The 27,893-nt window shown below is 43.6% G+C and overlaps 1 protein-coding gene across 5 annotated transcripts in view; it reads left to right on the top strand.

The window, feature by feature from the left end:
• The window catches only part of LOC147115554 (plastin-1-like), a 203,946-nt gene extending 181,398 nt beyond the window's left edge, over positions 1-22,548 (top strand). For 4 of the 5 annotated variants that reach the window (XM_085989883.1, XM_085989885.1, XM_085989884.1 and 1 more), the window contains exons 11-16: positions 2,080-2,158; positions 7,239-7,353; positions 10,760-10,893; positions 13,869-13,992; positions 21,273-21,397; positions 22,152-22,548. In XM_085989883.1, the coding sequence (XP_085846009.1) occupies positions 2,080-2,158; positions 7,239-7,353; positions 10,760-10,893; positions 13,869-13,992; positions 21,273-21,397; positions 22,152-22,284 (710 nt within the window). In that variant the 3' untranslated portion in view covers positions 22,285-22,548. Of the gene's footprint in view, positions 1-2,079; positions 2,159-7,238; positions 7,354-10,759; positions 10,894-13,868; positions 13,993-21,272; positions 21,398-21,684; positions 21,753-22,151 lie in introns of all 5 variants that reach the window. The other variant, XM_085989887.1, reaches the window with a different exon arrangement.
• The last annotated feature ends 5,345 nt before the right edge of the window (positions 22,549-27,893 follow it).

Genomic DNA, 27,893 nt, shown 5'->3' with positions numbered 1-27,893 from the left:
CCCAGAATTTGCAGTCAGCGACGAAGCAACGGCGCTTGCCGCTGACCTTGAGGAAAGCCGCTCACAAAGATCTAGCGATCTCTGTGGCGTTGATTTCAGCTCTCCCAACCTTTGTTTGAATCTGACGCCAAGTCTAAGTGATCTCCAGCGTCCAGCAACAGTAATGTCATCATGCAGGCTGAACATCCAATCACATTGATGAATTCTCACAGACAGCAAACCAGGAAGTAAAATGCACAGATTCTAATGTACGTTTTATAAATTTTACGGAGAGTGAAATAAAGATTGGGCCACACACATAGGATTAAGGTAGAAGCAGAGATATCACAAACAAACTTTAAAAAAATATATATTATTTTAAAAACCATGTAACTCTTAATTGTATTAATGGAAAAATTTGGCATTCTTCAAATATGAAATTAGTTTTACAGGGCCAGAACAATTGTTCAGCAGTCAATATGCCATTGAAAACCCAGTTACACCTCTTTCAACAAGGCTTAACTTTTTTAGGGGGTGGAGGTTTAACAGCGATATTCCAGTGTAATAGGGACGTATTCATTCTTAAGGTGATTTGAATTGATTGCCGGTTCTGGTGAGTTCCTCAGTGCAACCTGTGGAGGAGCAGGAAATGATTGACAGCAACTTCTGGATTTCCACATTTATCTGCGCATGCGCTAAATCCTGAAGTTGCTGTCAGTTTCAGAGAGGTAATGACAGCGAACGCTGACAGTTTCGCCGTCATTACCTCCACAAAATCCGGGCCAATATGTTAAAATTGAACAGACCTTTCGAGAAAAAAAATTATGCTTGCAAGGTGTATAAGATATCAGCAGATGTTGCTGTAGAGCAAATTATTTCAGATGTATGGAAATGCATTAAAACTGTACGGTAGCTATCATGGCCCATAATTTGCTGTAGCAGGGCAACGAATGGCGTCTGCTGTTAGTTTGACTTGCCTGTTTAATCTTGAAGATATTTTGCGTCACAAGTTGCTGAAAGTGCGAGCTGATAACGTCGCAGCGAGGGAAACCAGGCGTCTGAGACCTGAGTGAACAGAGAAAGCAACTGCGTATCTCTATAACCAATCAGATTGAAGGATTGTGAAATTAACAGCGCAAGGACTGAGAAGGAAAGTGCAAATTAGAGTGGGCGACTTCAATGCCAAATTAGGTAGAGAAAGAGAAATAAAGAGAGGGAAAGAAAGATTGGATTAAGACGGAGAGAAAAAGAGACAGAAAGTCAAAAAAAAAATTTTTTTTTAAATGTTACACTTTTTAAATATCCAACAAAAGAAAAAAAAGACTTGCATTTATATAGCGCCTTCATGACCTCAGGGCATCCCAAAGAACTTTACAGATAATGAAATACTTTTTGAAGTGTTGTCACTGTTTTAATGTAGGAAGCAACAATTAAAGCCTGAATGAATGAGACTCCACACTTGTAATAGTTAATTTCCAGTGCAGGGAGGTTCATTGACAGGAGTTAACATTTAGCACATTGTGAAAAGAATCTCTGACAGCTAATCCAGGCTTCATTAAATATGTGAGGACCTTGAATGGCTCCAAGACAGTCTCCTTGCATCACTTCACACCAGCTCTAACCTTCTGAAGCGAGTTTACTTCACATCTACCGCGCAAATACAGCATCTTCACACCAATCAATACATTTCACTAGTGAGCCAGACAGCGAGATGCCGTTTTCACAAATCAAGCGGCACATCTCTCACATCAACCTTTGGATTTCCACGCATCTGCCCTCGCTTGAAGTTGTTGTAGCATTTGCGCATAAATAACCATAGTGCCATTAGCCTCGCTGTTATTTTGACAGAAAATTATGGGCCATTATGTATTTATTTTTAAAACTTAATTAATAGCATTTATAAAGTAACTAGCAGGGCATGACTGTTGATGACACAGTAGCTGCATCAAAGTGCCTGACAGACCAATAGAATTGTATTGGAGGATCAACTAGTTGTTTTCACCCCTCCCCTTGCCTTCTGCATCAGTCTTTATAAGTTTCTTTAACTTTGTTTATCACGCCACTCAGTTCCTTTTTCCCATTAATCTTGTATCGTTGTAGGTGAATCGAGGGAAGAGAGAACCTTCAGGAACTGGATGAATTCACAGGGGGTGAGTCCCTTTGTCAATCACCTTTACAGGTAAAACATGTTTATCTTCAGTTTGATGTTTCTTGTATGATAAAGTGAAAAATCAGTAATACTGCTGCTTTTATAGAAGTTTTAGGAACTGAAAAACTACTTGCTGTGTAGATCCAGTCTTGGCTCATTGTCTGACAGATTTCTTCCACTCTGCCCGCTCGACAAACTTCCTTGACTCCTTTAAGGATATTCCAAAGATAACAAATGTGGAACACCCAACAGTGTTTTTTTTTGGACTTTCAGAAAGTTCTTGACAAATTCCTTGGGGAAACTATGGGTTATCCATGACACATCACTAGGTGCACTTCAACAGACCATACTCCTCAATGCCCCTCAGCAGATGTGGAGAACAATTTGAACACAATATTCCAACTGTGGATGTGTCAAAGCCTCTATAACCAAAGTATAACACTCTGAATTTTGATCTTCTTCATTTGCTGAGTAATATTTCATAGATCCCTATTTACTTTCTCTATAGTTACCTTACATTTCTTACGAACCTATAGTGATCAGTCACTGACTACCCCAAGTCTGTTCCCTGTTTTTAGTACTTTTAATGGGTACCCATGCATGCAACGGACATGCCTTAAGTTGCCTGTCTTCCTTTGCATAACACAGCACTTTAGAACAAAGGAGTTGGCTAAAAGAGTACTAACAGAGGTGTTGGGCTGGATTTTCATTGAGGAGTCAGGTAGGAGGCGGGAGTACGACTTTCGGGGTTGTCGTCCCGCCTCCATTGAGTTGTGGCCAACCCTCACAATTTTGACTTGATTGACCTTGTTGAGCCCGCCCAGCGGGCTCAGCAGGCCAATTAAGGGCCACCCGGCAACAGGTGACATCACAGATTGATATTTCATCTGTCAAGACCTTTTGACAGATGAAATATCAGCGTTTCACAGCTGTTTGAAGCTGTCAAACACTGACAATCTGTATTCTAAATTAATTCCTTCCTCTCGGTGATTTAGAGATCTCCCCGGAACAGAAAGCTGAATGCTGCAATTTTTGACAGCTCGCAGCCATTCTGCTTTCTGTGCCGGTGAGATGAGGGACTCCCGAGACCTGAAGGAAGGAAGGCTGTAAAGGTATGTAAAACTTCTTTAAACACTTTACACACACCAAACACACTTACCTTTGCACTCATGCACCCATCACTCACCTGAACACCAGACATCTCGACCCCTCCAAGCCCTTCATCCCGACGGTCTGCCTCCTCTAACTTGGCGTGGTTTGGAGCCGTCGGGAATCCCACACTTCAACATTAAAAATAGGGATTAGGCTAAAAACTGCCTGTTAACTCCCAGTGCGGGGCAGGTACCCGCCTCCTTTGAAACTGACATGGAGGCGGGTTGGGAGCGGGATGGGGTCGGGACCCCCGATTTTGGGATTTTAACCCCCCACACGCCCCCAATCCCGCCTCCACGGCCCAATGAAAATCCTGCCCGTTATGTCAGACTGGGGTGGTCCCTTAAACAAATAAACAACTAACGAGAGGAGGAGGCTCCATGAATATCCCCATCCTCAATGATGGCGGAGCCCAGCACGTGAGCGCAAAAGACAAGGTTGAAGCTTTTGCAACCATATTCAGCCAAAAGTTCCAAGTGAATGATCCATCTCAGCCTCCTCCTGAGGTCCCCATCATCACAGATGCCAGTCTTCAACCAATTTGATTCACTCCACAAGATATCAAGAAACAGCTGGATACAGCTAAGGCTATGAGCCCTCACAACATCCCCGCTGTCTACTGAAGACTTGTGCTCCAGAACTAGCCGCGCCTCCAGCCAAGCTGTTTCAGTACAGCTACAACACTGGCATCTATCCGACAAAGTGGAAAATTGCCCAGGTATGCCCTGTCCACAAAAAAGCAGGACAAATCCAATCCGGCCAATTACCGCTCCAACAGCCTATTCTCAATCATCAGCAAAGTGATGGAAGGTGTCATCGACACTGCTATCAGGCGGCACTTACTCACCAATAATCTGCTCAGTTTGGGTTCCACCAGGATGACTCGGCTCCCGACCTCATTACAACCTTGGTCCAAACAAGGACAAAAGAGCTGAATTCCATAGGTGAGATAAGAGTAACTGCCCTTGACATCAAGGCAGCCTTTGACCGATGTGGCGTCAAGGAGCGTTAGTAAAATTGAAGTCAATGGGAATCGGGGAAGACTCTCCACTGGCTGGAGTCATACCTAGTACAAAGGAAGATTGTTGTGGTTGTTGGAGGCCAATCATCTCAGCTCCGGGACATTGCTGCAGGAGTTCCTCAGGGCAGTGTCCTAGGCCCAACCATCTTCAGCTGCTTCATTAATGACCTGACCTCCATTAATGAAGCAGTGTTCAGTTCCATTCGCAACTCCTCAGATAATGAAGCAGTCCATGCCCATATGCAGCAAGAGCTGGACAGCATTGAGGCTTGGGCTGATAAGTGGCAAGTAACATTCACACCACACAAGTGCCAGGCAATGACCATCTCCAACAAGAGAGAGTCTAAACACCTCCCCTTGATATTCAATGGCATTACCATCGTCGAATCCTCCACCATCAATATCCTGGGGATCACCACTGACCAGAAACAAAACTGGAGCAGCCACATAAATACTGTGGCTACAAGAGCAGGTCAAAAGTTGTGGCGAGTTATTCACCTCCTGACTCCCCAAAGCCTTTCCACCATCCAGAAGGCACAAGTCAGGAGTGTGATCGAATACTCTCCACTTGCCTGGATGAGTACAGCTCCAACAATACTCAAGAAGCTCAACACCATCCGGGACAGAGCAGCCCGCTTGATCAGCACTCCCTTCAACACTAGCGCACCATGGCTGTTGCATCTACAAGGTGCACTGCAGCAACTTGCCAAGGCTTTTTCGACAGCACCTCCTAAACCCATGCCCTCTTCCACCAAGAAGGACAAGGGCAGCAGGCACATAGGAACACCATCACCTCCAAGTTCCCCTCCAAGTCACACACCATCCTGACTTGGATGTATATTACCACTACTTTATTGTCGCTGGGTCAAAATCCTGGAACTCCCTCCCTAACAGCACTGTGGGAGTACCATCACCACACAGACTGCAGCGGTTCAAGGCCACGGCTCACCACCACCTTCTCAAGGGCAATTAGGGATGGGTAATAAATGCTGACCTTGCCAGCGACGCCCAGACCCTGGGAATGAATAAATAAAAAAAAACTTCTCTAATGACACCAGCCATCTATGAGCTCATTCACTTATCTAAATGAGCTTGCAATTAACTCTTCCTTTTTGCTAACCCTTGAACATACTTTTGTGAAAAATAATAAACAGTAAAGGAGTCATCATAGAGCCCTGGGGAGCACTGCTTCCCGTTTCTAACCACTTTCTGTTTCTGCAGTTGTAACCAACTCCCAATTTGTTCCACTATTTCCCGATTTTTTTTCCCCAGCTAAGCGTGTATGCAGAATTTTATCAAATGCTTTCTCTATAGGGAGAGCAGTAACAGCAAAGGATGCAGTTCATGATTTATGAAAGGATTTGCATCAACTGTGCAACTGGTAAACAAATTCAATTTAACATTGACAGTTGCACATTGGATGAAAAACTGCATGATTATAAATATATAATAAATGGAATAGAATTATTAAAAGGGAATTTTGGAATGGAACTTTCGAATAACAGGAGATTCACTTTCAATGTCTAGCCAATGTGACAAAGCTAATAGAATATTGGGATAAATCAGTATACAAGTCTGCAGAGGTTATGCAAATGCTATATAATACACTAGTTAAATCACACCTGGAACCCTGGGGTAAGATTTTGCCTTCTCCATCTTGATGGTAATAATGTGGTAGAGCGCATCTCCCACCCATTTTAGAACCTATATTGTATTCCTTTGGCACTCATGAAAAACTGTGTGGCCTTAATCAGCGTGACTAAGGCAAAGTGAGACAGAAACAAGCAATCCGCAAGCTCATAAATTTGTCAGAAATCCACCAAGTTCAATAGCGCACAGATCCCAGTGATCGGAGTGCCTGCAGCTGAGTGCCCCTTTAAGTAGAAGCGTCCAATCAGTCAGTGCCTGAAAGTAATCCTGTGACATTTTGTTCAATAGCTTTGGGCTCCTAATTACACCATAGGACCCTGCTTTGGATGTATTCATAAGGCTTCCGACAGCTGCCTCAGCCACCGAAATGAACGGAGCAGTTAAAATGGCGACCAGCACAATTATGGGAAACTGGGTGATCGGTCACCGGGGGGGGGGGTGGTGGGGGAAGAGTCAGAATTGTTTTTTAGCTAGGATGGGGTTTCTGTTGGATTTCTTGTTCTTTTCTTCTCCCTTCACTCTGTATCTCACTTTCACCAAATCCTTAATGGCTCAGCTGAAATCAGGCATTTCCTGCATAGAGAATCACCGGCATATGTACCAGGATTCTAACCAATGCCTGGCGCAATGCATCAGTTTATACTTGCTGGGTCAGAATCCTGGAATTCCCTATCAAACACCATTGTGGGAGCACCAGCAGCACAAGGACTGCAAGTGTTCAAAGAGAAAGCCCACCACCACTGACATGAATCTGTCATTCATGTGGAAATGACTTATGAAGTGATACTGGGCAGCCTGCTGGTGGCGCTGTCCAGGGAGAGTATAAATACTCGGGCATGGGCCCAGCTTGTGCAGGACATTCTTTAACAGGAACTAGTGAAGGACACAACTAGACCCCCATGTTGATAAACAGTTGATTAAAGCCTTGTTTAATACTCAGACCAAGTGCCTAGTAGTTTTCTTACGTTAACCACCTTCTCAGGGCAACTGGGGATGGGCAATCAAGTTGTGCCTTTGTCAGTGTCGGCCGCATCCCTTGAACGAATAAAGAAAACATGGTGCTGTCTTGACAATCCACCTTCACCAGAGCGGGTTTGGTTGATAAAAAAAAAACTGCAAATACTAGAAAACGGAAATAAAAAGAAAACACGTACATAGCAGGTCAGTCGGCACCTGTGGAGAGAAAAGACATCGGTTCCGACATTGTGGTTATGTACCTTTCATCATTATGTTTGTTTGACACTGTTTTATAAAGTGCTCACCATCTGCTGTTTTGCTTCTATCCAGCGACCTGACTGATGGTTTAGTAATATTCCAGCTATATGAGAATGTCACTGTGTCAGTAGATTGGAACCGTGTCAACAGGCCTCCCTATCCACAGCTTGGGGCTAACATGAAGAAAGTACGTTGAATTACTTACCTCCTCTCAGTCAAGCTGTGAGCACTAACAATGCTAATTATTTTAAGGATACATGTTTTTCCTTTGTAATAGGCATGGATTTATGCCATAAATGTTAGACATGTGGCTCATTTGGTGACATTCTTATTCTGTAATAAACCTGTATGAATAATATCTGTTCTTTCCTGCTTTCTGAAACATTTTGGTCCTTAATTTTCCCAATGTCCTTCCCATCCTGACAATGATGGAGTAGAGTTGCACAGGCGTTAGTTACCCTCTGGTACCTCAGCCAAGTGGCCACTCTTCACGTGTCAGGCTAGACAGTTACAGTCAATGCGATATTTGGATTTGGAGAGCATCACAGCTGAGGCAATCCTAAATCTGAATCTCTTTTTCCCTAAACCTCTTTTAGAATAGATAGGGCTTGATGGCTGGTGCAGACACGATGGGCCGAAGGGCCTCTTTCTGTGCTGTATAACTCTATGACTCTATGGGGGAAAAATTCAGTATCACCCCGTTTGGGGCGCGATTATCGGCCGTGCGCAAAGTTTAGCGCCTGCCGCTAATTATCACCTCCAACTGCAAACTTGGCTTTTATCACCCCTGGAGTTGATTGGAGCGCTAAATCAGGCGCTACACACCTCTCTTAAGGCGCAAAGGCCGAGGAGCGAGGTGCTACCTCAGAGCGCTGGCGAAGCTCATGTGATGTCAGTCAGCAATGGAACACAGACACACTGGCGCCGGCCAGTTCTTAAAGGGAAGGGTTGATCTTGCTCTCCATCCACATCCTGTTCATTGCAGCCTTGAATCTCGGCCTGGAGAGACCTGTACATCAAATCTGCTGGAAAGAACAATGGAGAGGCCCAGGGAAAGAGCTCAGAGTGCAGCCCCCACAGTCTCTTCTAAATCGATACAAGGAAGGGCAAATCAAAATGAACCTGCAAAGTGCTGCTCAGTACCCAAAACTCCTTCACACAGCGTTGAATCTCTCCAGAAGTCTCTCTCTCTCTCTCTCTCTCAGAATGCGTGGTGCAAAAATGTCGCTGACAAAAAAGGCAGGAAGCAGTCGCCTTTAAATAGCATTCCCCAGTCCCTTCCTGACTGCAAAACGCTCCCCTCAACCTGTCGTTGCTAGCGGCAGGCGGTAAGGCAGGGGGTGCTACTCAATATCCGGTCCGGGGCGTTGCACACTCGACTGACGTCACGATCTGCCGGCACAGGAGATCATGGCGGTAGTATTTAGCGCCGCCGCAAAATGTCTAGTTAATTTCGTGAGCGGCGCAAACATCGCCGCGCACGGGTGCTAGTTGCTTTGCGCCCCATTAGCGCCCTCTTAAGGCGCTAACGGGAGGCGCAAACCAACTGAATTTTTCCCCCCAGGACTCTAATCCTGTCTTCATATCAACTTTTCAGCAGGATGCTGGACAGCAATCAGAAACAGAAGCTCTAAAATATCTCCCCCACCCATCCTCAGTCCTCCCCTTCTCTAGTTGATTCATTTTAAGGCCAATTGCAGCACTCCCCACTGCTGCCCCAAGTGAGATCAGCTAATCCATCTTCGATAGGTGTTAGAACCTCCAACCTTTCTCAACTGTGTGGCTCAGTTCTACACTGCACATTACCTTTACCAAATGAACGGTAGGGAAGCCTCTGGTCCTGATTGGTCTTCATTGAACACATTCTGATCAAGGAGTTATTAGGCTGTAGTCAAAATAATATTGTAAAGATAGTGTGCTCCTCATACCACAACAACACATTAGAATCACAGTATGTCTCCTTCCATGTTAATGATATGCCCTGCTACTGAAGGGCCTAATTGTGATTGAATTTTAAAACTTGAAGCTACTATCTTGCTGGGGCTGGAACGTTTTCAAGTCGGGAAGGGGCTGGGGGAGCGCTATTTAAAGACGTGCGCTTCCTGCTTTTTCTTGTCGGCAAAATTTTTGATACACACAGGTTGAGAGGGAGAGAGACGTCTGGAAAGATTTAACGCTGTCCTAAGGAGTTTTGGTCTTCAGCACCACTTTTGAGTTTCCTAAGCGCCGAGCTCTTTTCAGTGATTAAGTATATAATTCATTATTATTTCCCAAATGTTATTTTTGTATTTCAATAATGTGCATCCAGCCTTCACCTTGTGCCAGAGCCTACTCCTCTGCAAATGAACACCTTGATGCTAAATGTAATCTTCTTTTCCTTATTAAACAGTTAATAATACCAAAAAGGATAAAGGAAAGTTATGACTGGCTGAGAACCATCATAAAATTCCTAGGGGGAAAAATTCATTTGGTTGGCGCCTCCCATTAGCACCTCTGGGGGGGGGGGGGCGCTAACGGGGTGCTAGGAACTTAGCGCCCAAGTGCGGTGATTTTAGTGCCGCTAGCAAAATTGACCAGTCGTTTTGCGGTGGTGCTAAACACTACCGCCATGATCTCCTGCGCCTGCAGATCATGACGTCAGTCGAACGTGCAAGGCCACAGTAGCGCCCCGGACCGGATATTGAGTCGCGCCCCTTGCCTTAGTGCCTGCTGCTAGGAACGACAGTTGGAAGGGAACGTTTTCAAGTCGGGAAGGGGCTGGGGGAGCGCTATTTAAAGGCGTGCGCTTCCTGCTTTTTCTTGTCGGCAACACTTTTGGTACACACAGGTTGAGAGGGAGAGAGATGTCTGGAAAGATTTAACGCTGTCTTAAGGAGTTTTGGCCCTCAACACCACTTTTGAGGTTCCTAAGTGCCAAGCTCTTTCCATGGGCCTATCCATTAGTGGTTCCAACACAATTGCTTCAGAGGTCTCTCCAGGCCAAGATTCAAGGCTGCAATGAGCAGGGTGTGGCTGGTCAGCAAGAACTGGACGGCACCAGTCTGTCTGGCTTCCATGGTAATTGGCATCGCCTGAGCTTCGGTAGCGTTCTGAGGTAGCGCCTCGCTCCCTGACGTTTGCGCCTTAAGAGAGGTATGTAGCGCCTGATTTAGCACTCAAATCACCTCCCAGGGCGATAGAGGCGAAATGTGCAGTCGGAGGCGATAATTAGCGACAGGCGCTAAACTTTGCGCCCGTCCGATATTAGCGCCCCAAAATGGGCAATACCCAATTTCTCCCCCTAGTGTACATAGGAGTTTCACTCTCTCTGGCAGCCTCCATTATCATAGGCCCAAGTTTCAGCAATGAGATTTTGAGATTCATAGATGGTAACCGAATCAAAATAACTTCAGAAATGTTATTTAATTTTTTTTTAACCATAATTTAAAGGAAATAACTAATTAAAAGCTTGTGTGGGTTTTCCACACAATTTTACTGTGTACTAAAAGTCCAGTAAAAGCATTCTGCCTAATTCCTAATTGTTGTATTGAAGACTGATTGTGCACAAGCTTAGTGTCACAACTGAAGCTGAAATGTGTTCTCACTCTCTCTAGCTTGAAAACTGCAACTATGCTGTTGAACTGGGTAAGACCAAGGCCAGCTTTTCCCTTGTGGGTATTGGTGGACAAGACTTGAATGATGGCAATCCAACACTTACCCTGGCACTAGTCTGGCAGCTCATGAGAAGGTAAGGGAGACTCTCGTTGATGCAGTGATGTAGATTTTAAAAAAAAATAAAAACTATTCTTGTGGCCACTTTGGCAATGTGATCTTTCAAGGGCTGCGCGTGGATTTAAGATTATACAGAAGCAGCTCAAGAGTGAATATTCTCAAAGCTAAGCTCATTTGTTTTGATAAACTTAAGGAATTTTCTTTGGCAAGATGTTGGGATAGACGGGATAAATACATTTGATTTATTTTTACTTAGAAGGAGCTGGTTGTTATTTAACACGATTACCACTTTGCCACTCCTGAATGAATGATTGATTTTTTTTCTCTAGAATACCGAGGACACAGAGTTATATCCTCCATATGTAAGACTTAAGAGTATTAACATCCCTAGAGTAGTCAGGTTGGTAATAAATAAGTAGTAATTATCCTAAGCCAGACCCATGGGATTCACGTTTCAACTCAATGTACAGGAAACTTTCGATTTACTGGCACCTAAATAACCAGAAATCTCGGTTAACCGGCAAAATTCAGGAGTAGGTTCAGGTAACTTTTATTACTTGCCTTCCTCCATTTGTTGCTGTGCAAGGGTGTGGCTGCAGCTGTTGCTAAGCTACAGAGACGCTTGCAACTTGTGGCCATTGTTCTGAAGCTAGCAACAGGGTTTGTTGCTTTATACGGAGCTCTCAGCTCCGTATCTTTTACTATAGCGTTCGGTTATCCGGAATTTTTGATGAACCGGCACCACGTCGGTCCCGTCCGTGCCGGATAAAAAAATGTTTCCTGTAAAGTCTTTTTTTCAAACTACTATTCAGTGCAGTTTGCTTTGCATCTGTACGGTTGGTAGCCCATTCACTCTCTTATGTTAAAACTAGTGCATACCATTCTTAGCAGCCATTTTTTGCTATTTTAAGAATAGAAACTGCATCGCACTGTTCAAAAAGCAAAGGGTTCAGGAAACAAGCGGCTATAGTTATGATTTCAATTGACCGAGAGGAAAAGGTCTTAAGAAAACCTTTGCAATGTCTTTTATTTTTTAATTTATATCTCTGCTGAGTTTTTCTGCACCAACAATCGGGAAATTTTAAAAGGCTAGTTTTTTTTTGTCCAGAGCCTGAAGCACATGTGCTCTCCCTCCCAAGTTTTGATGCTAGCATTCTCGTCAGAGAGGTAGCTGAGGAGTAATTATGCGCTTAGTAAAAATTTAAGAGCATCAGTACTATCAGGATGGGGTTTTTTAAAGTTTATTTTTATGCTTTTTGCCCTTCAGGCCTCCACACACCATTCCCTGTGTAGTCAGTAGATTATTTGACATTGCAGGTTAGGCTGCTCTGGCCTCTAGGAAGTGTATGAAAAAGGGCCTATAGTGACGAGAGTTTGCTTTCTGCCCACTGCGTCTTTCCCTCAGTCCCTGTGGCAAAATATGTCTGGTACCACATTTCTCTCTCTAGATTTGAATGGAATAATTGTATGACCAGTCAGATAAAACTCCTTCAGCGTATTGCTGTAAACCGCAGGGTTCAGCTTGAGAAGTCACCGTAAGGTTCTGGGAACACAGGAACGAATACATTTTCATTGTCAGTGGTGCTGTGAATCTGGCTAGTGAACCCAGGCTCACTGCCACATCTATCAAACCTATTCCAATCGCACACTGCCAAGGAAATTGGGTCAGATGGTGAGTTAGTGAAAGAATGCCCAGAGCTGTAACTCCCTTGGTATGGTAGATGGCAGGCCTGCCAAACAGACAGTGAATGTTTTTCCAGCTTTTGTGCTGTAATGAAATAAATAAGAAGTTAAATTAAATAATAAAGGTAGAGATGCTACATCAGCAATTGTGGACAGGACAATTTGTATGATTTCAACATATTCTGAAAACCCAATGGGGGAGAAATTCGGTATCGCCCCGTTTGGGGCGCAATTATCGGCCAGGCGCAAAGTTTAGCGCCTGGCGCTAATTATCGCCTCCGACTGCAAACTTGGCTTCTATCGCCCCTGGCTAAATCAGGTGCTACACACCTCTCTTAAGGCACTAACGCCGAGGAGCGAGGCGCTACCTCAGAGCGCTGGCGAAGCTCATGTGATGTCAGTCAGCAATGGAACACAGACACACTGGCGCCGGCCAGTTCTTAAAGGGGAGGGTCGATCTTGCTCTCCATCCACACCCTGCTCATTGCAGCCTTAAATCTTAGCCTGGAGAGACCTGTACATCAATTCTGCTGGAAAGAACAATGGAGAGGCCGTGGGAAAGAGCTCAGAGTGCAGCCCCCAGAGTCTCTTTTAAATCGATGCAAGGAAGGCCAAATCAAAAATGAACCTGCAAAGTGCTGCTCAGTACCCAAAACTCCTTCACATGCTGTTGAATCTCTCCAGAAGTCTCTCTCTCTCAGAATGCGTGGTGCAAAAATGTCACCGACAAAAAAGTCAGGAAGCAGCTGCCTTTAAATAGCGCTCCCCCAGTCCCTTCCCGACTGCAAAACATTCCCCTCAACCTGTCGTTGCTAGCGGCAGGCGGTAAGGCAGGGGGTGCCAGTCAATATCCAGTCCGGGGCGCTGCATGCTCGACTGATGTCACGATCTGCGGGCGCAGGAGATCGTGGCGGTAGTGTTTAGCACCGCCTCAAAATGTCTGGTCAATTTCGCGAGTGGCGCAAACATCGCCGCACCCGGGCGCTAGTTGCTTTGCGCCCCATTAGCGCCCTCTTAGGGTGCTAACGGGAGGCGCAAAGCAAGCACATTTTTCCCCCAATGATATTTGGAAACATTTTAAAAGGATCATTTTAATATCTTGAATATATGCTTATTAATATCTTAGAACATCAGAAAAGAAGTGCTGCCCCGTTGCTGGTGGATTTTTTTTTTACCATTCTGTTGGATTATGGAAATCAGAATTCGCATTTGTTCAGATGCAAGTTATAAAAAAGGCCACATCATGAAAATTCTAATTTCTGTGCATTAAATGTTGAATCTCTTGCTCTTCCTACTTTATTGTTTCAGGTATACTCTGAAGGTGCTGTCAGATCTTGGAGAAGGGTCTAAGGTGACAGATGAAATTATTATAAAATGGGTAAATGAGACCTTGGCAAAGGCAAAGAAGAAGAGCTCAATTACGAGCTTCAAGGTAAATGCAAAAGAAGGAGAGATTTTAGTTTACCCAATTTGGCTTTAGGTTTGAATAGTGAAATTGCTGACCTGTTCTGCACTCTTTGGTGTCTAGTGAACACGGGGGTATTGGGTAAACGGGACTTGGTGCAGTTTGGTATCTAGTGAACACGGGTAATGGGTAAATGGACCAATCTTGAAATCTGACCTAAAAATGCTGGAAATACTCAGCAGGTCAGGCAGCATCTGTGGAGAGAGAGACAGAGTTAACATTTCAGGTCGATGATCTTTCGTCAGAACTCTGGCGGGGCGTATAACAGGCGGCAAATGCAATACTGCCCGTTTTGAATTTCTACTCCATTGTGTACTTTAAAAATTTATTTAACGTATAACATATAATAATGTAACAGTGTAATTTAAGCTGCAGTGCATATTGTGCATGTACAGTTGGACCTGTTTATTTGCAACTCGCTTAATCGCAATTCCCGTTTTATTGCAACCATTTCTAAAGTCCCATTTTCCCCCCTATACTTCCAATTGTGAAAGGTTTGTTTTATTGCAATTCCTGCTTATATGCAAGTCTGAAATGCAGAAATCCCACTTTAACGAGATTTGTCACCTTTGAACCTGAGGCTTTCACCTCTTAATCTGATTGGGTTCAGTGGCCAACGTGCCTAAGAATCGGTTTGGATTACAGGTTGCATTACAAGAAGACCCAACTTTTCTACTGTGCCCTGCCTGATCAAACCTACGCAAAAAAAAATTAGAGAAGATGAGCAGTGGCAAAATGAGAAAAGAAGCCTTACATTGTCCTCACCTTTCACCCCACCAGCCTCCACATTCAACAGATCATCCTCTGCCATTTCCGCCACCTCCAACGTGATCCCACCACCAAACGCATCTTCCCCTCCCCTCCCCTCCCCATTCAGCATTCCATAGGGACCGCTCCCTCCGAGACACCCCAGTACACTCCTCTATCACCCCCAGCACCCCTTCCCCTTCGCCTGGCATCTTCCCGTGCAAGCGCAGGAGATGCAACACCTGCCCATATACCTCCCCCCTTCTCACTGTCCAGGGCCCCAAACACCCCTTCCAGGTGAAACAGTGATTTACTTGTACTTCTTGCAATCTAGTATACTGTATTCGCTGCTCACAATGTGGTCTCCTCTACATTGGGGAGACCAAACGCAGATTGAGTGACCACTTTGCGGAACACCTCCGTTCAGTCCATAAGGGTGACCCCGAGCTTCCGGTCGCCTGTCATTTTAAACATAGAAACATAGAAGATAGGAGCAGGAGTAGGCCATTCGGCCCCTCGAGCCTGCTCCGCCACTCAATGCGATCATGGCTGATCATCCAAGTTCAGTACCCGGTCTCTGCTTTCTCCCCATACCCCTTGATTCCTTTAGCCTTAAGAAATATATCCAACTCCTTGAATATATTTAATGAATTGGCCTCTACTGCCTTCTGTGGTAGAGAATTACACAGGTTCACCACTCTCTGGGTGAAGAAATTCCTCCTCATTTCTGTCCTAAAAGGCCTACCCCTTATCCATAGACTGTGACCCCTGGTTCTGGATTCCCCGACCATCGGGAACATCCTCCCTGCATCTAATCTGTCAGGCCTGACAGAATTTTATAAGTTTCAATGAGATCCCCTCTCATTCTTCTAAACTCCAGCGAGTACAAGCCCAATCGACCCAATCTCTCCTCATACGTCATTCCTGCCATCCCAGGTATCAGCCTGGTGAATCTTCACTGAACTCCTTCCATGGCAAGAACATCCTTCCTCAGATAAGGCGACCAAAACTGCACACAATACTCAAGATGTGGTCTCACCAAGGCCCTGTACAACTGCAGCAAGACATCCTTGTTCCTGTACTCAAACCCTCTCGCTATGAAGGACAACATACCATTTGCCTTCTTAACCGCCTGCTGCACCTGCATGCTTACCTTCAGTGACTGATGCACAAGGACACCCAGGTCTCGTTGCACTTCCCCTTCTCCCAATCTATTGCCATTCAGATAATAATCTGCCTTCCTGTTTTTGACACCAAAGTGGATAACCTCACATTTATCCACGTTATATTGCATCTGCCATGCTTCTGCCCAATCACCCAACCTGTCCAAATCATCCTGTCGTTTCTCGGCATCCTCCTCACAGCACACATGCCCACCCAGCTTTGTGTCGTCTGTAAATTTGGAGATATTACATCTAGTTCCCTTGTCTAGATCATTAATATATATTGTGAATAGCTGGGGTCCAAGGACCGATCCCTGCGGTACCCCACTAGTCACTGCCTGCCACTCGGAAAAAGACCCGTTTATTCCAACTCTTTGCTTTCTGTCTGCCAACCAGTTCTCTATCCAAGTCAATACCTTGCCCCCAATTCCATGTGCCTTAACTTTACACGCTAATCTCTTATGTGGGACCTTATCGAAAGCCTTCTGAAAGTCCAAATACACCACATCCACTGGTTCTCCCTTATCTATTTCACTAGTTACATCCTCAAAAAATTCCAGTAGATTAGTCAAGCACGATTTACCTTTTGTAAATCCATGTTGACTTTGTCCGATCCTGTCACTGTTTTCCAAGTGCTCTGCTATTACATCTTTTATAATGGACTCTAGCATTTTCCCCACTACCGATGTCAGGCTTACCGGTCTGTAATTCTCCGTTTTCTCTCTACCACCTTTTTTGAATAGTGGGGTAACATTAGCTACCCTCCAATCCATGGGTACTGTTCCAGATTCCATCGAATGTTGGAAGATGATCAGCAATGCATCTACTATCTCTAGGGCCGCTTCCTTAAGTACCCTAGGATGTAGATTATCAGGCCCTGGGGATTTATCGGCCTTCAATCCCATCAATTTCCCTAACACCATTTCCCTACAAATACTGATTTCTTTCAGTTCCTCCCTTTCATCAGACCTTATGTTCCCCGACATTTCTGGGAGGTTATTTGTGTCCTCCTTTGTGAAGACAGAACCAAAATATGTATTTAATTGGTCAGCCATTTCTTTGTTCCCCATTATAAATTCCCCTGATTCTGACTGCAGGGGACCTACGCTTGACTTCACCAATCTTTTTCTCTTCACATATCTATAAAAGCTTTTACAGTCAGTTTTATGTTACCTGAAAGCTTACTCTCATATTCTATTTTCCCTTTCTTAATTAATCCCTTTGTCCTCCTTTGTTGAATCCTAAACTGCTCCCAATCCTCTGGATTACTGCTTTTTCTGGCCAATTTATATGTCCTCTCCTTGGATCTTATGCTATCCCTAATTTCCCTCGTTAGCCACGGTTGAGTCACCTTTTTTGTTTTATTTTTATGCCAAACAGGGATGAACAAATTCTGTAGTTCATCCATGCGGTCTTTGAATGTTTGCCATTGCCTATCCACCGTTAACCCTTTGAGTGACATTCCGCAATCAATCCTACCCAATTCGCGCCTCAGACCATCGTAGTTTCCTTTATTTAAATTCAGGACCCTAGTCTCTGAGTCAACTACTTCATTCTCCATCTTAATGAAGAATTTGATCATATTATGATCGCTCCGACCCAAGGGGCCTCGTACAACATGATTGCTAATTAATCCTTTCTCGTTACATAATACCCAGTCTAAGATGGCCTGATCTCTGTTTGGTTCCTCGACATATTTGTCCAGGAAACCATCCCGTAAACACTCCAGGATTTCCTCCTCCACAGCATTGTTACTTATTTGGTTAGCCCAATCTATATGTAGATTAAAGTCACCCATGATGACTGCTGTGCCCTTTATGCACACTTCTCTAATTTCTCTTTTAATGCCATCCCCAACCTCCGCATTACTGTTTGGAGGTCTATATACCACTCCCACTAACGTTTTCTGCCCCTTGTTATTTCTCAGTTCTACCCATACAGATTCCACATCATCAGAGCTAATCCTTCCTTACAATTGTGTTAATCCCTTCTTTAACCAGTAATGCTACCCCACCTCCCTTTCCGTTTTGCCTATCTTTCCTGAATATTGAATACCCCTGGATGTTGAGTTCCCAGCCTTGGCCACCCTGGAGCCATGTTTCCGTAATCCCAATCAAATCATATTCGTTTACCTCTATTTGCGCAGCTAATTCATCCACCTTATTACGAATGCTCCTCGCATTAAGACACAAAGCCTTCAGGCTTGTTTTTTTAACGCTCTTAAACCTATTAGAATGATTATTTACTGTGGCCATGTTTGATTTAAACCATGTTTAATTCACCGTTCCATTCCCACTCAGACCTCACCGTCTGCGGCCTCTTGCATTGTTCCACGATAGCTCAGCGTAAACTCGAGGAACAGCACCTCATCTTCCGATTAGGCACTTTACAGCCTTCCGGACTCAATATCGAGTTCAACAATTTCAGATCATAACCTCGGACCCCATTATATTTTTATCCACACTTTTGGTTTGTGCCTTTTCCTTTTTCTCTCTCTCTCCCACATGGCAGCTGTCTCTCACTCTGCCAGCGCATTTCACACTTCATCTAGAGCCATTGTCTGTTTCTTTACCTGTCCTATTACCATCTCGTCTCACCTTGAATATCTCTTAATGTCTCTTCTTTCATCCCCTCCCCCATTTCCCAGCCCTCAAACTGCCTTTTAATCTGTTTCATTTCTTGCCTCTTTTTCTCAGTTCTGTGGAAGGTTTTCGACCCGAAACGTTGACTCTCCTTCTCTCCCCATGGATGTTGCCGGGCCTGCTGAGTTTTTCCAACGTTTTCTGTTGTTATTTCGGATTTCCAGCATCCGCAGTATTTTGCTATCGTAATAGCCTTACATTATTGTTGTGCGCTAACCAAATGGGCTCGAACAAGGTGAAGCCTCCCGTGATTTGGGAAAAGCCCAAAAACTTGTTGCTTTAAAAATGTGAAAACTTTTCCAATTGATTATGGAAGCAGCGCTAATGCTTGGATAACGCAAACAATTCCAGAAAGTGGCTATGATCCATGCCAGGATGAGAAAGCAACACTAGAAGTTGTGCTTTTGATGGATAATGGCACTTGCCATGATGTGGCTCTTAATCTTTCACACGAGGGTCCGGTTTTTACAACAACAACTTGCATTCATATAGTGCCTTTAACATATTAAGCGTTCCAAGGCCCTTCACAGGATGTAATAAGGCAAAGATTAATGCCAAGTCAAAGAAGGAGATATTCCGACAGGTAACCAAAAGCTTGGTCAAAGAGGTAAGTTTAAAGAGGAGAGAGGTGGAGATACAGAGTGGTTTAGGGAGGAAATTCCAGAGCTTGGGGCCTAGATGGCTGAAAGTACGGCCGTCAATGGTGGGGCAAAGGAAGGTGGGGATGCACGAGGCCAGAACTGGAGAAACACAGAGTTCTCGTAGGGTTGTAGGGCTCGAGGAAGTTACAAAGATTAGGGAGGGGCAATCCCAAGGAGGGATTTGAACATATGGATGAGAATTTTTTTAATTGAGACATTTATGGAACAGGAGCCGATGTAGGCCAGTGAACACAGGGGTATTGGGTAAACGTAACTTGGTGCAGTTTGTTGTCTAGCGAACACAGGGGTAATGGATAAATGGGACTTGGTGCAGTTTGGTGTCTAGTGAGCACACGGGTAATGGATAAATGGAACTTGGTGCAGTTTGGTGTTGGTGAACACAGGGGTAATGGGTAAACCGGACTTGGTGCAGTTTGTTGTCTAGTGAACACAGGGGTAATGGATACACGGGACTTGGTGCAGTTTGGTGTCTAGTGAACACGGGGTAATGGATAAACAGGACTTGGTGCAGTTTGTTGTCTAGTGAACACATGGGTAATGGGTAAACCGGACTTGGTGCAGTTTGTTGTCTAGTGAACACAGGGGTAATGGATAAACGGGACTTGGTGCAGTTTGGTGTCTAGTGAACACGGGGTAATGGATAAACAGGACTTGGTGCAGTTTGTTGTCTAGTGAACACATGGGTAATAGATAAACGGGACTTGGTGCAGTTTGGTGTCTAGTGAACACAGGGGTAATGGATAAACAGGACTTGATGCAGTTTGTTGTCTAGTGAACACATGGGTAATGGATAAACCGGACTTGGTGCAGTTTGGTGTCTGGTGAACACAGGGGTAATGCGTAAACAGGACTTGATGCAGTTTGTTGTCTAGTGAACACAGGGGTAATGGATAAACGGGACTTGGTGCAGTTTGTTGTCTAGTGAACACGGGGTAATGGATAAACAGGACTTGGTGCAGTTTGTTGTCTAGTGAACACATGGGTAATGGATAAACGGGACTTGGTGCAGTTTGGTGTCTAGTGAACACGGGTAATGGATAAACGGGACTTGGTGCCGTTTGTTGTCTAGCGAACACAGGGGTAATGGATAAATGGGACTTGGTGCAGTTTGGTGTCTGGTGAACACAGGGGTAATGGATAAATGGGACTTGGTGCAGTTTGTTGTCTAGTGAACACAGGGATAATGGGTAAACGGGACTTGGTGCAGTTTGGTGTCTGGTGAACACATGGGTAATGGATAAACGGGACTTGGTGCAGTTTGGTGTCTGGTGAACACACGGGTAATGGATAAACGGGACTTGGTGCAGTTTGGTGTCTGGTGAACACACGGGTAATGGATAAACGGGACTTGGTGCAGTTTGGTGTCTAGTGAACACAGGTAATGGGTAAACGGGATTTGGTGCAGTTTGGCGTCTAGCGAGGAAAACAGTGACCCCCGAGAAGCTGAGGAGGTTGATGAAGGGATTCCTGGCAGTTTGAATGAGGTGGGAGTTTGATCTTTTTGTCTCAATGATGGTGACCTTTACATCTGCGGAGAGATGATTGATGCAGAAATCGTTTCTTCTCTGAAAGACTCAGCAATAGTGGCCACAGAGGATTTAAATGAAGATGTGCCAGAGCTGGAAATTCCCAAAGTTAGAGAGGTAGATTCTGCACTGTGCATTCTGCATCGATTCATTGAGTTAAAAGATAGTGAAACATTTGATGAATTTTATGCACTGGAAGAGAAAGTTCAGAAGTTGGTGGCTTCTGATCTTCACCAATACAAATATCACAGAATTCTTTACAGCAGAAGCAAACTCTTGAGATGTGAGCATTTATCTTTATTTTTTTTATGTTATACTGTATTCTTGTAAGATGTTATACAAAATTTAGGCAAATGAACGTTGTTATGTACCAGGCCAGCTTTGATTTTTGTTGTTTCCCATTTTATCATAATCTGCAAGGTTGCTCAGAGTGATTGGAATTAAGCGAGTTCCACTCTATTATCCACCTTGTTTAAAGGAATTATTTCTTTTTGTTTTTTCCCCCAGGATAAATGCATTTGCACCAGTTTGCCCATTATAGACTTGATAGATGCTGTTGTACGTAATGTGATTCGCTATGACCTGGTGAAACTCACTGACTTCTCAGATATTGACAAGTTGAACAATGCTAAGTAAGTTTGATGTTCATGATCAGTAACTCTTAATGCTCTACCAATTATTTTAAAAAAATACCTGTGCTGAATTGGGGTGGGGGATTTTTATTTGAAGTATTTTGAGGCTGTTGTTTTGGAAAAGGTTAAAACTAAAAATTCTGGTTTCAAAATGATCTGTGTTTCACAAATTGAAAATTAGCTATTAGATGTCTTTTTGACTGTTTGTATTTTATCTACCAGATTTGCTTGTAGATGATTAAACTATAAAAAAAAATCAACTGAATTTATATAATTATTTTACCCAGCCTTTTTACTGATAAGTAAACAAGAGAAAATACTGCTTGACCAAAGACAATTAAGCGCAAAAGTTCAGGTAGATATAGACCTTATTTTGAATTGTTTTGAAGGAGTTCCAATTCTATTTTATTGTTGCTTCAGGAAGAGTAGGAGTTATTGCTTTTTTCCATTATGTTCTGCTGCTAGAAATCAGATATGAACTGAAATGTCAGTGACAGAAGATTTTATTGCTAAAATGTTGAAAGAAATCTTTAAAATGTTCAAGGAGTCAGTATCGTGGATGGGGAGCCCGCCACTATAATTTCTCACAAGAAATCAGCAAAAAATAATTGTGAACAAAATGTACTGCACAAAAAAGGGGGTAAAAAAAATCCTAGAAGCTGAAATGCAGGGCTGAGGAACAAAAGCTACTGTTTAGAAGTAGCACTTCTAGCCTTAACTGAACACTCATTTACGGCATGCTTGTCTCTTTCAGATACGCCATTTCAGTAGCACGGAAGATAGGCACTCGGGTATATGCGTTGCCTGAAGACCTGGTGGAAGTGAAGCCAAAGATGGTTATGACTGTCTTTGCTTGCTTAATGGGAAAGGGATTGAAAAAGGTGTGAAGAGAATTGAGCACCTTGTTCACATTGATCCTGTCTGCCATATCAAACCAATTCAGCATCCTGCAATTTACAGAATTTATCTGTCATTATATTATTAAATCTGTTTTCAGCAGAGCATACAATATCATTGGGAACGATTTCAGAAACAAAATACTAACTGGAAATTAGTATCATTCTTGAGCATTCATTTAATTACTATCCATGCATTTGAAACTTTCCTGTATTTAATTTTCCATGTTGCTATTAAATTAAAACTTGCATTTATTTCAGTTTTCTTTTGATAACGCATCGTCCACCACACAATTTTGTGTATTACCTGTCTTGCTTACAATGTAAAACATGTGTCCAAAGTTCTTGTACCTGAGCATGTTCATGATTGACCTGCTTTTTTTGGAAATAGCTGCTGTTTGTAAATTGCTTCTATTATCATCAAAATTGCAAATATTTAAATATGTACGATGGGTTCCGTGGAAGGAGTCACAGAGCTGTAATTCAGCCTGTGGTTCTCATTCGGTTGCACACAGTCTAATCATAGCTTGAGCGGTTTCTGAACGCCTGCAGCGCCCCGAGATTGAGTTGCAGCTTTTAACTTCTGCCATAATTTCTGTTTGTGTAATAACTACGTAGTCACAGTTTAAACAAAAGGAAATGGCCAGGATACAGATACACTGTGTTACTGAGAAGATGGTGTGGAGATGCCGGTGTTGGACTGGGGTGGACAAATGTAAGAAGTCACACAACACCAGGTTATAGTCCAACAGTTTTATTTGAAATCACAAGCTTTCGGAGCACTGATCCTTCGTCAGGTGAAGTGGAGAGATGCATAAAGACACAGCTTATATAGTCAGAGAATAATGCCAGATGATTACAGGTAATCTTTCTAACTGCCATTTATCACACCTCGGCACCTGAACGCATGGGTGCAAATAGTGCTGGAACAGTGTTCATAAAATTGTATAATGTTGATCACGATCTCCACCAAGCAGAATAATGTGCAATTCATATGCAACTATACACTTTAATCCTAATAAACCTATAACTCATTTGGTAAAAAATTGCATGCTTGAAACCGCATTTCTATGAACTGCAGACAAATCTTTATATCACAGCCTTATATTCATTCTTGCAGTGATTCAAGACTATTTTTTCACCAAAGTGATCGCCTTTCTAAAACTCGCAGCTGCTTCTTGGTGAAATTTGGTAAAGGTTTAACTACATAATGTGCTGATCTTTAAAACCCATATAAAAACCCAGAACATTTTGTGCTTGGTCAGACTGGGATTTTGTATTCATATATTCTATTGTTCTTGTGACAGGAATTCAAAACAATGAGTGATTAGAAAGTGCTTTGGTCTGATCAAATTCTGTCCTTGATTAGAATTGTGTTTGGATCAGGTTTACTGTTGACTGCAGTAAGAGTACTCTATGCAGTTCCTTACACAGTAGTGATGTACTTGGTGTATATTACCATCTCATTAACTGCAGGAACTATATGCACATATGGAGGATATATCTTTATTACTGTTTGCGGTTCCTATTACGAGAAGTTTCTCTATATTGGGAGCTGTCTGAGTGTAGCTGAACTGGAAATTTAATTAAAATAAGCGTTCCACAGATTTAAAAGCAGCCTCTTTTTGCACTACATTGCTTTAGACGATTTCAAACTTTTTTTGAGAGGTTGTTTGGAGAACGTTCAAAATGCATTTACAGCAGGGTACTTGAATATTTTACATAATTAATACAGGTAGACTACCCTTTATCCGGACTCCCGAAAACCGAAACCCTCTAAAAACCGAAGGTTTTTTCGTTCAGCGTAAGTCGTGCGTACGAACGAAAAAACCTTCGGTTTTTAGAGGGTTCCGGTTTCGGAAGTTCGGATAAAGGGTAAGTCGTGCACACGACCCCCGCCGACCCCCCCCGCGCCCCGACAACCGCCGACCCCCCCGCGGACCCCGCCAGCCCCGACAACCGCCGACCCCCCCGCGGACCCCGCCAGCCCCGACAACCGCCGACCCCCCCGCGGACCCCGCCGGCCCCGACAACCGCCGACCCCCCCGCGGGCCCCGCCGGCCCCGACAACCGCCGACCCCCCCGCCGGCCCCGACAACCGCCGACCCCCCCGCGGACCCCGACAACCGCCGACCCCGCCAGCCCAGACAACCGCCGACCCCCCCGCCGACCCCGACTGACTTACGCTGAGCGTCAGCGTAAGTCGTGCGCACGACCCCCAGCGGACCCCCGCCGACCCACCTTCCGAAATCCGAAATTCTCCTTTATCCGAAACTCGGCTGGTCCCGAGGTTTTCGGATAAAGGATAGTCTACCTGTACCATTATGGTTGCAATCTAGTACGAGTGAAATGAATCAATGTTAATTTAATACTTGGAAGCAGATTTTCAACTTGCCCACCAGGCAAAGAATGGTTGTTGCAGATCAGCTGCCTGTTATAGAAACCACGCGGTTTTCATCATCATTAGGCGGTTTCTATAATGGGCGGCATTGTGCAACATCAGTTTTCTGCCTGGGTGGCAAGTTGTCCTACCACATAGTTACTTTTGTGCAAGGGAGAGATAGTTTAGTTAAGGCAATGAAGGCTATTTTTTTTGTTTCCTGCGTGATGTATTAAAGCTGGAAATGGGAGCTGCTAGAGGTCACTATTGGGCCAGAGTGGACAATTACTTTATTCTGATCAGATCATTGAAAAGTAGCATATCCTATCTTCGATACACTGTAAAAAAAACCCGGTGAGATCATACCTTATTAATGACACTAATTTGAAAATGTCATTTAAAAAAATATTTAACTACCTTAGTGCAATCACTGCAATTGAATCAGTAAAACTTATCACTGTCTATTCTGAAAAGAGACTAGCCGTAAGGTTAAATTTGAATACGTGACTTTATTTTAAGATTGGTTTGTTCTGACGGGCTTGTAGAAGAGTAGAACTTTAGTTATAGCTCCATTTCAGTGATGGAATTTAAAGTCTATTGTCTGATCTGTATGATGGAGCATTTAATAGAAACACATGTTGAAAATCAGGCTGAGTAAATGGAACTTTCGTATCGTAAATGTATGTATTTATATCAATATATATCAAAAATGACTGATTTTCAAACACAAGACTTAAATGACCCAACAAATAAAGAAATACCAATATATAACTGGCCTTTTTAATCTGTAACAAATTCACTTTTGCTTTTTATTAATTGCTCTGTTTTCTAGATCTTCTGAAAATTATATATACAGATACTTGGGCATGTGAGCACATTCTAATGTTTTGGGGGGGACGCACAGGTTTTTTTTAGGTCGCACACCAGATCCCTGGAACTGAAATTGCCTTTCCCTTCCCAGGCTCAGTTACTGGTGTTGGTTTATTAAGTTTGTTCCAATATTTGCGGAGCTAATGAAGACCTAGCCAGATGGGACTAGGTGACGTTTGACTGTACCACCCGAGACCTGGAAACCTTTGTAGTGTCACATTCTGCTATTACTCCTTTGCAGATAGGATGTGCTTCTTGTCCCAGAAAGAGACACTCGGAACTCTGGCATCTGAGACTGATTTCCTCACTCGTGAATGAAGACCGAGGCCCAAAGGTCTTGGGCGCACACATTGTCCAGATAATTGTAGCCTCCACAAATCATCAACTAAGAAATTGTAAAGTTACAGATGGAAGCACATTTCACTCTGATATAAAGATAGATAACTAGATTTGTGTTGACCTGGACTGTCTCCAGAAGCTCATGCATACAGTGCTTAATCCTAGCCTCATCGTGGTGTATATGGCAACTACCAGTGAAACAGAAACGTCTTGAGAGTATTTTTTGATTTCCCAGTTTACAAAAGAAACTTGATATAATACCCAGTTGAATCTCTAATCAGTAATGGCATCTGCCATGTTCTGTACAAAATGATAGAAATTAACTTTGAACATAGATTTAATCTTTCTGTAATTGACAGTAACATTAGTTTTAGCTCTGATTTTTACCCATGAGTCTGGTCATTTAGCTGCCCAACCCAAGCCTCAAACTCATCACCATTCCAAATTCTTGCCCTAACAATTATTGCGCTAACAGTGTCAGCTGTGGCTCAGTGGGTAGCACTCTCGCCTCTGAGTCAGAAGGTTGTGGGTTCAAGTCCCACTTCAGAGACTTGAGCACAAAATCTAGGCTGACACTCCAGTGCAGTGCTGAGGGAGCTCTGCACTGTCGGAGGTGCTGTCTTTCGGATGAGATGTTCAACCGAGGCCCTGTCTGCTCTCTCAGGTGGACGTAAGAGATCTATAGCACTATTCTGAATTAGAGCAGGGGAGTTATCCCTGGTGTCCGAGCCAACATTTATCCCTCAGTCAACATCTAAAACAGTTTATCTGGTCTTTATCACATTGCTGTTTGTGGGAGCTTGCTGTGCACAAATTGGCTGCCACGTTTCCTACATTACAACAGTGACTACACTTCAAAAAGTACTTCATTGGCTGTAAAGCGCTTTGGGACGTCCGGTGGTCGTGAAAGGTGCTGTATAAATGCAAGTCTTTAACTGATGCATATCACCTAACCAAGTGCTGGAAAAGGAAGTTCCACAATATGGATGCAAGAATGGTCCTGGTGTTCTATGTGGAAACAACAAGAATATCAAATGTTCAACATTTTATGTCCGATAGAGACAAATTCCATTTATAATAACTTCAACGTTGGTTGGTCTTAGTGGAATTAAAAGGCAGTTACCTTGATCAGTATCGCTTTCCTGGGCTAAACCAGTATTTTCCTAGATAGAATAGTTTTCATATCTTCACTACATTACAGGCAAGAAAACAGTGCAAAGGTGCACTCACTTCAGTGCTCAGCATTTCTTAAAAGGGTATCGTTTTTGCTGTTCCTGTTGGTTACTGATGGTGTGCAGCGAACAATGAAAGCAAATTTCTCAGTTTTGTTGGTGTGGTAAAGTTCGTCTACGAACGAATGAAGAAAGAGTTTGCATTTATATAACGCCTTTCCCGTCGTCCGAAATCACTTTACAGCCAATAAAGTACTTTTTGAAGTGTAGTCACTGTTGTAATGTAGGAAACAAAGCAGCCAATTTGTGCACAGCAAGGAGATAATGACCAGAAAATTCCCGATTTTATGCGCTCCACCATTGGCAGCCGTGCCTTCAGCTGCTAAGGCCCTAAGGTCTGGAATTCCCTCCCTAAACCTCTCTGCCACTCTTGCAGAGATTCACGTATCTCTGGTAAGCAGGATCGAGTGCAAACCAATATGGTGGGTATATTGTGTTTAATCAGAGTTTAGGACGGAATATAATACAGTAGTAATACAGCAAAAACATATGACCGTGACAAGCAGCTTGTACCGGACCTGATCGAACAGATGGCTGGCATGCGTGAACAGTTCTCTGGCTTCTGGACTCTCTCTCTCTCTCTCTAGGGCCTTCGATGGTGAGCATGGGATCACTCTTAAAAGAGCGTTCGACCAGCTGTTCAGCTCTCCCTTCCACCGTGTGTGTGCAAGCCCTTGGGGTGTCACTTTTTATTCTCTTTTTAGGGGTGGGCCTGAGGCCAAGTTAATGACAAGACCATTTAACCTATAGAGGTTCCTCCAAAACTTAATCAACCAATG

The sequence above is a fragment of the Somniosus microcephalus genome, chromosome 6, assembly GCF_052327205.1.
Source record: "Somniosus microcephalus isolate GS21.2 chromosome 6, FLI_Smic_1.0, whole genome shotgun sequence".
Lineage (NCBI taxonomy): Eukaryota > Metazoa > Chordata > Chondrichthyes > Squaliformes > Somniosidae > Somniosus > Somniosus microcephalus.
This window is presented reverse-complemented; position numbering and strand designations above follow the sequence as displayed.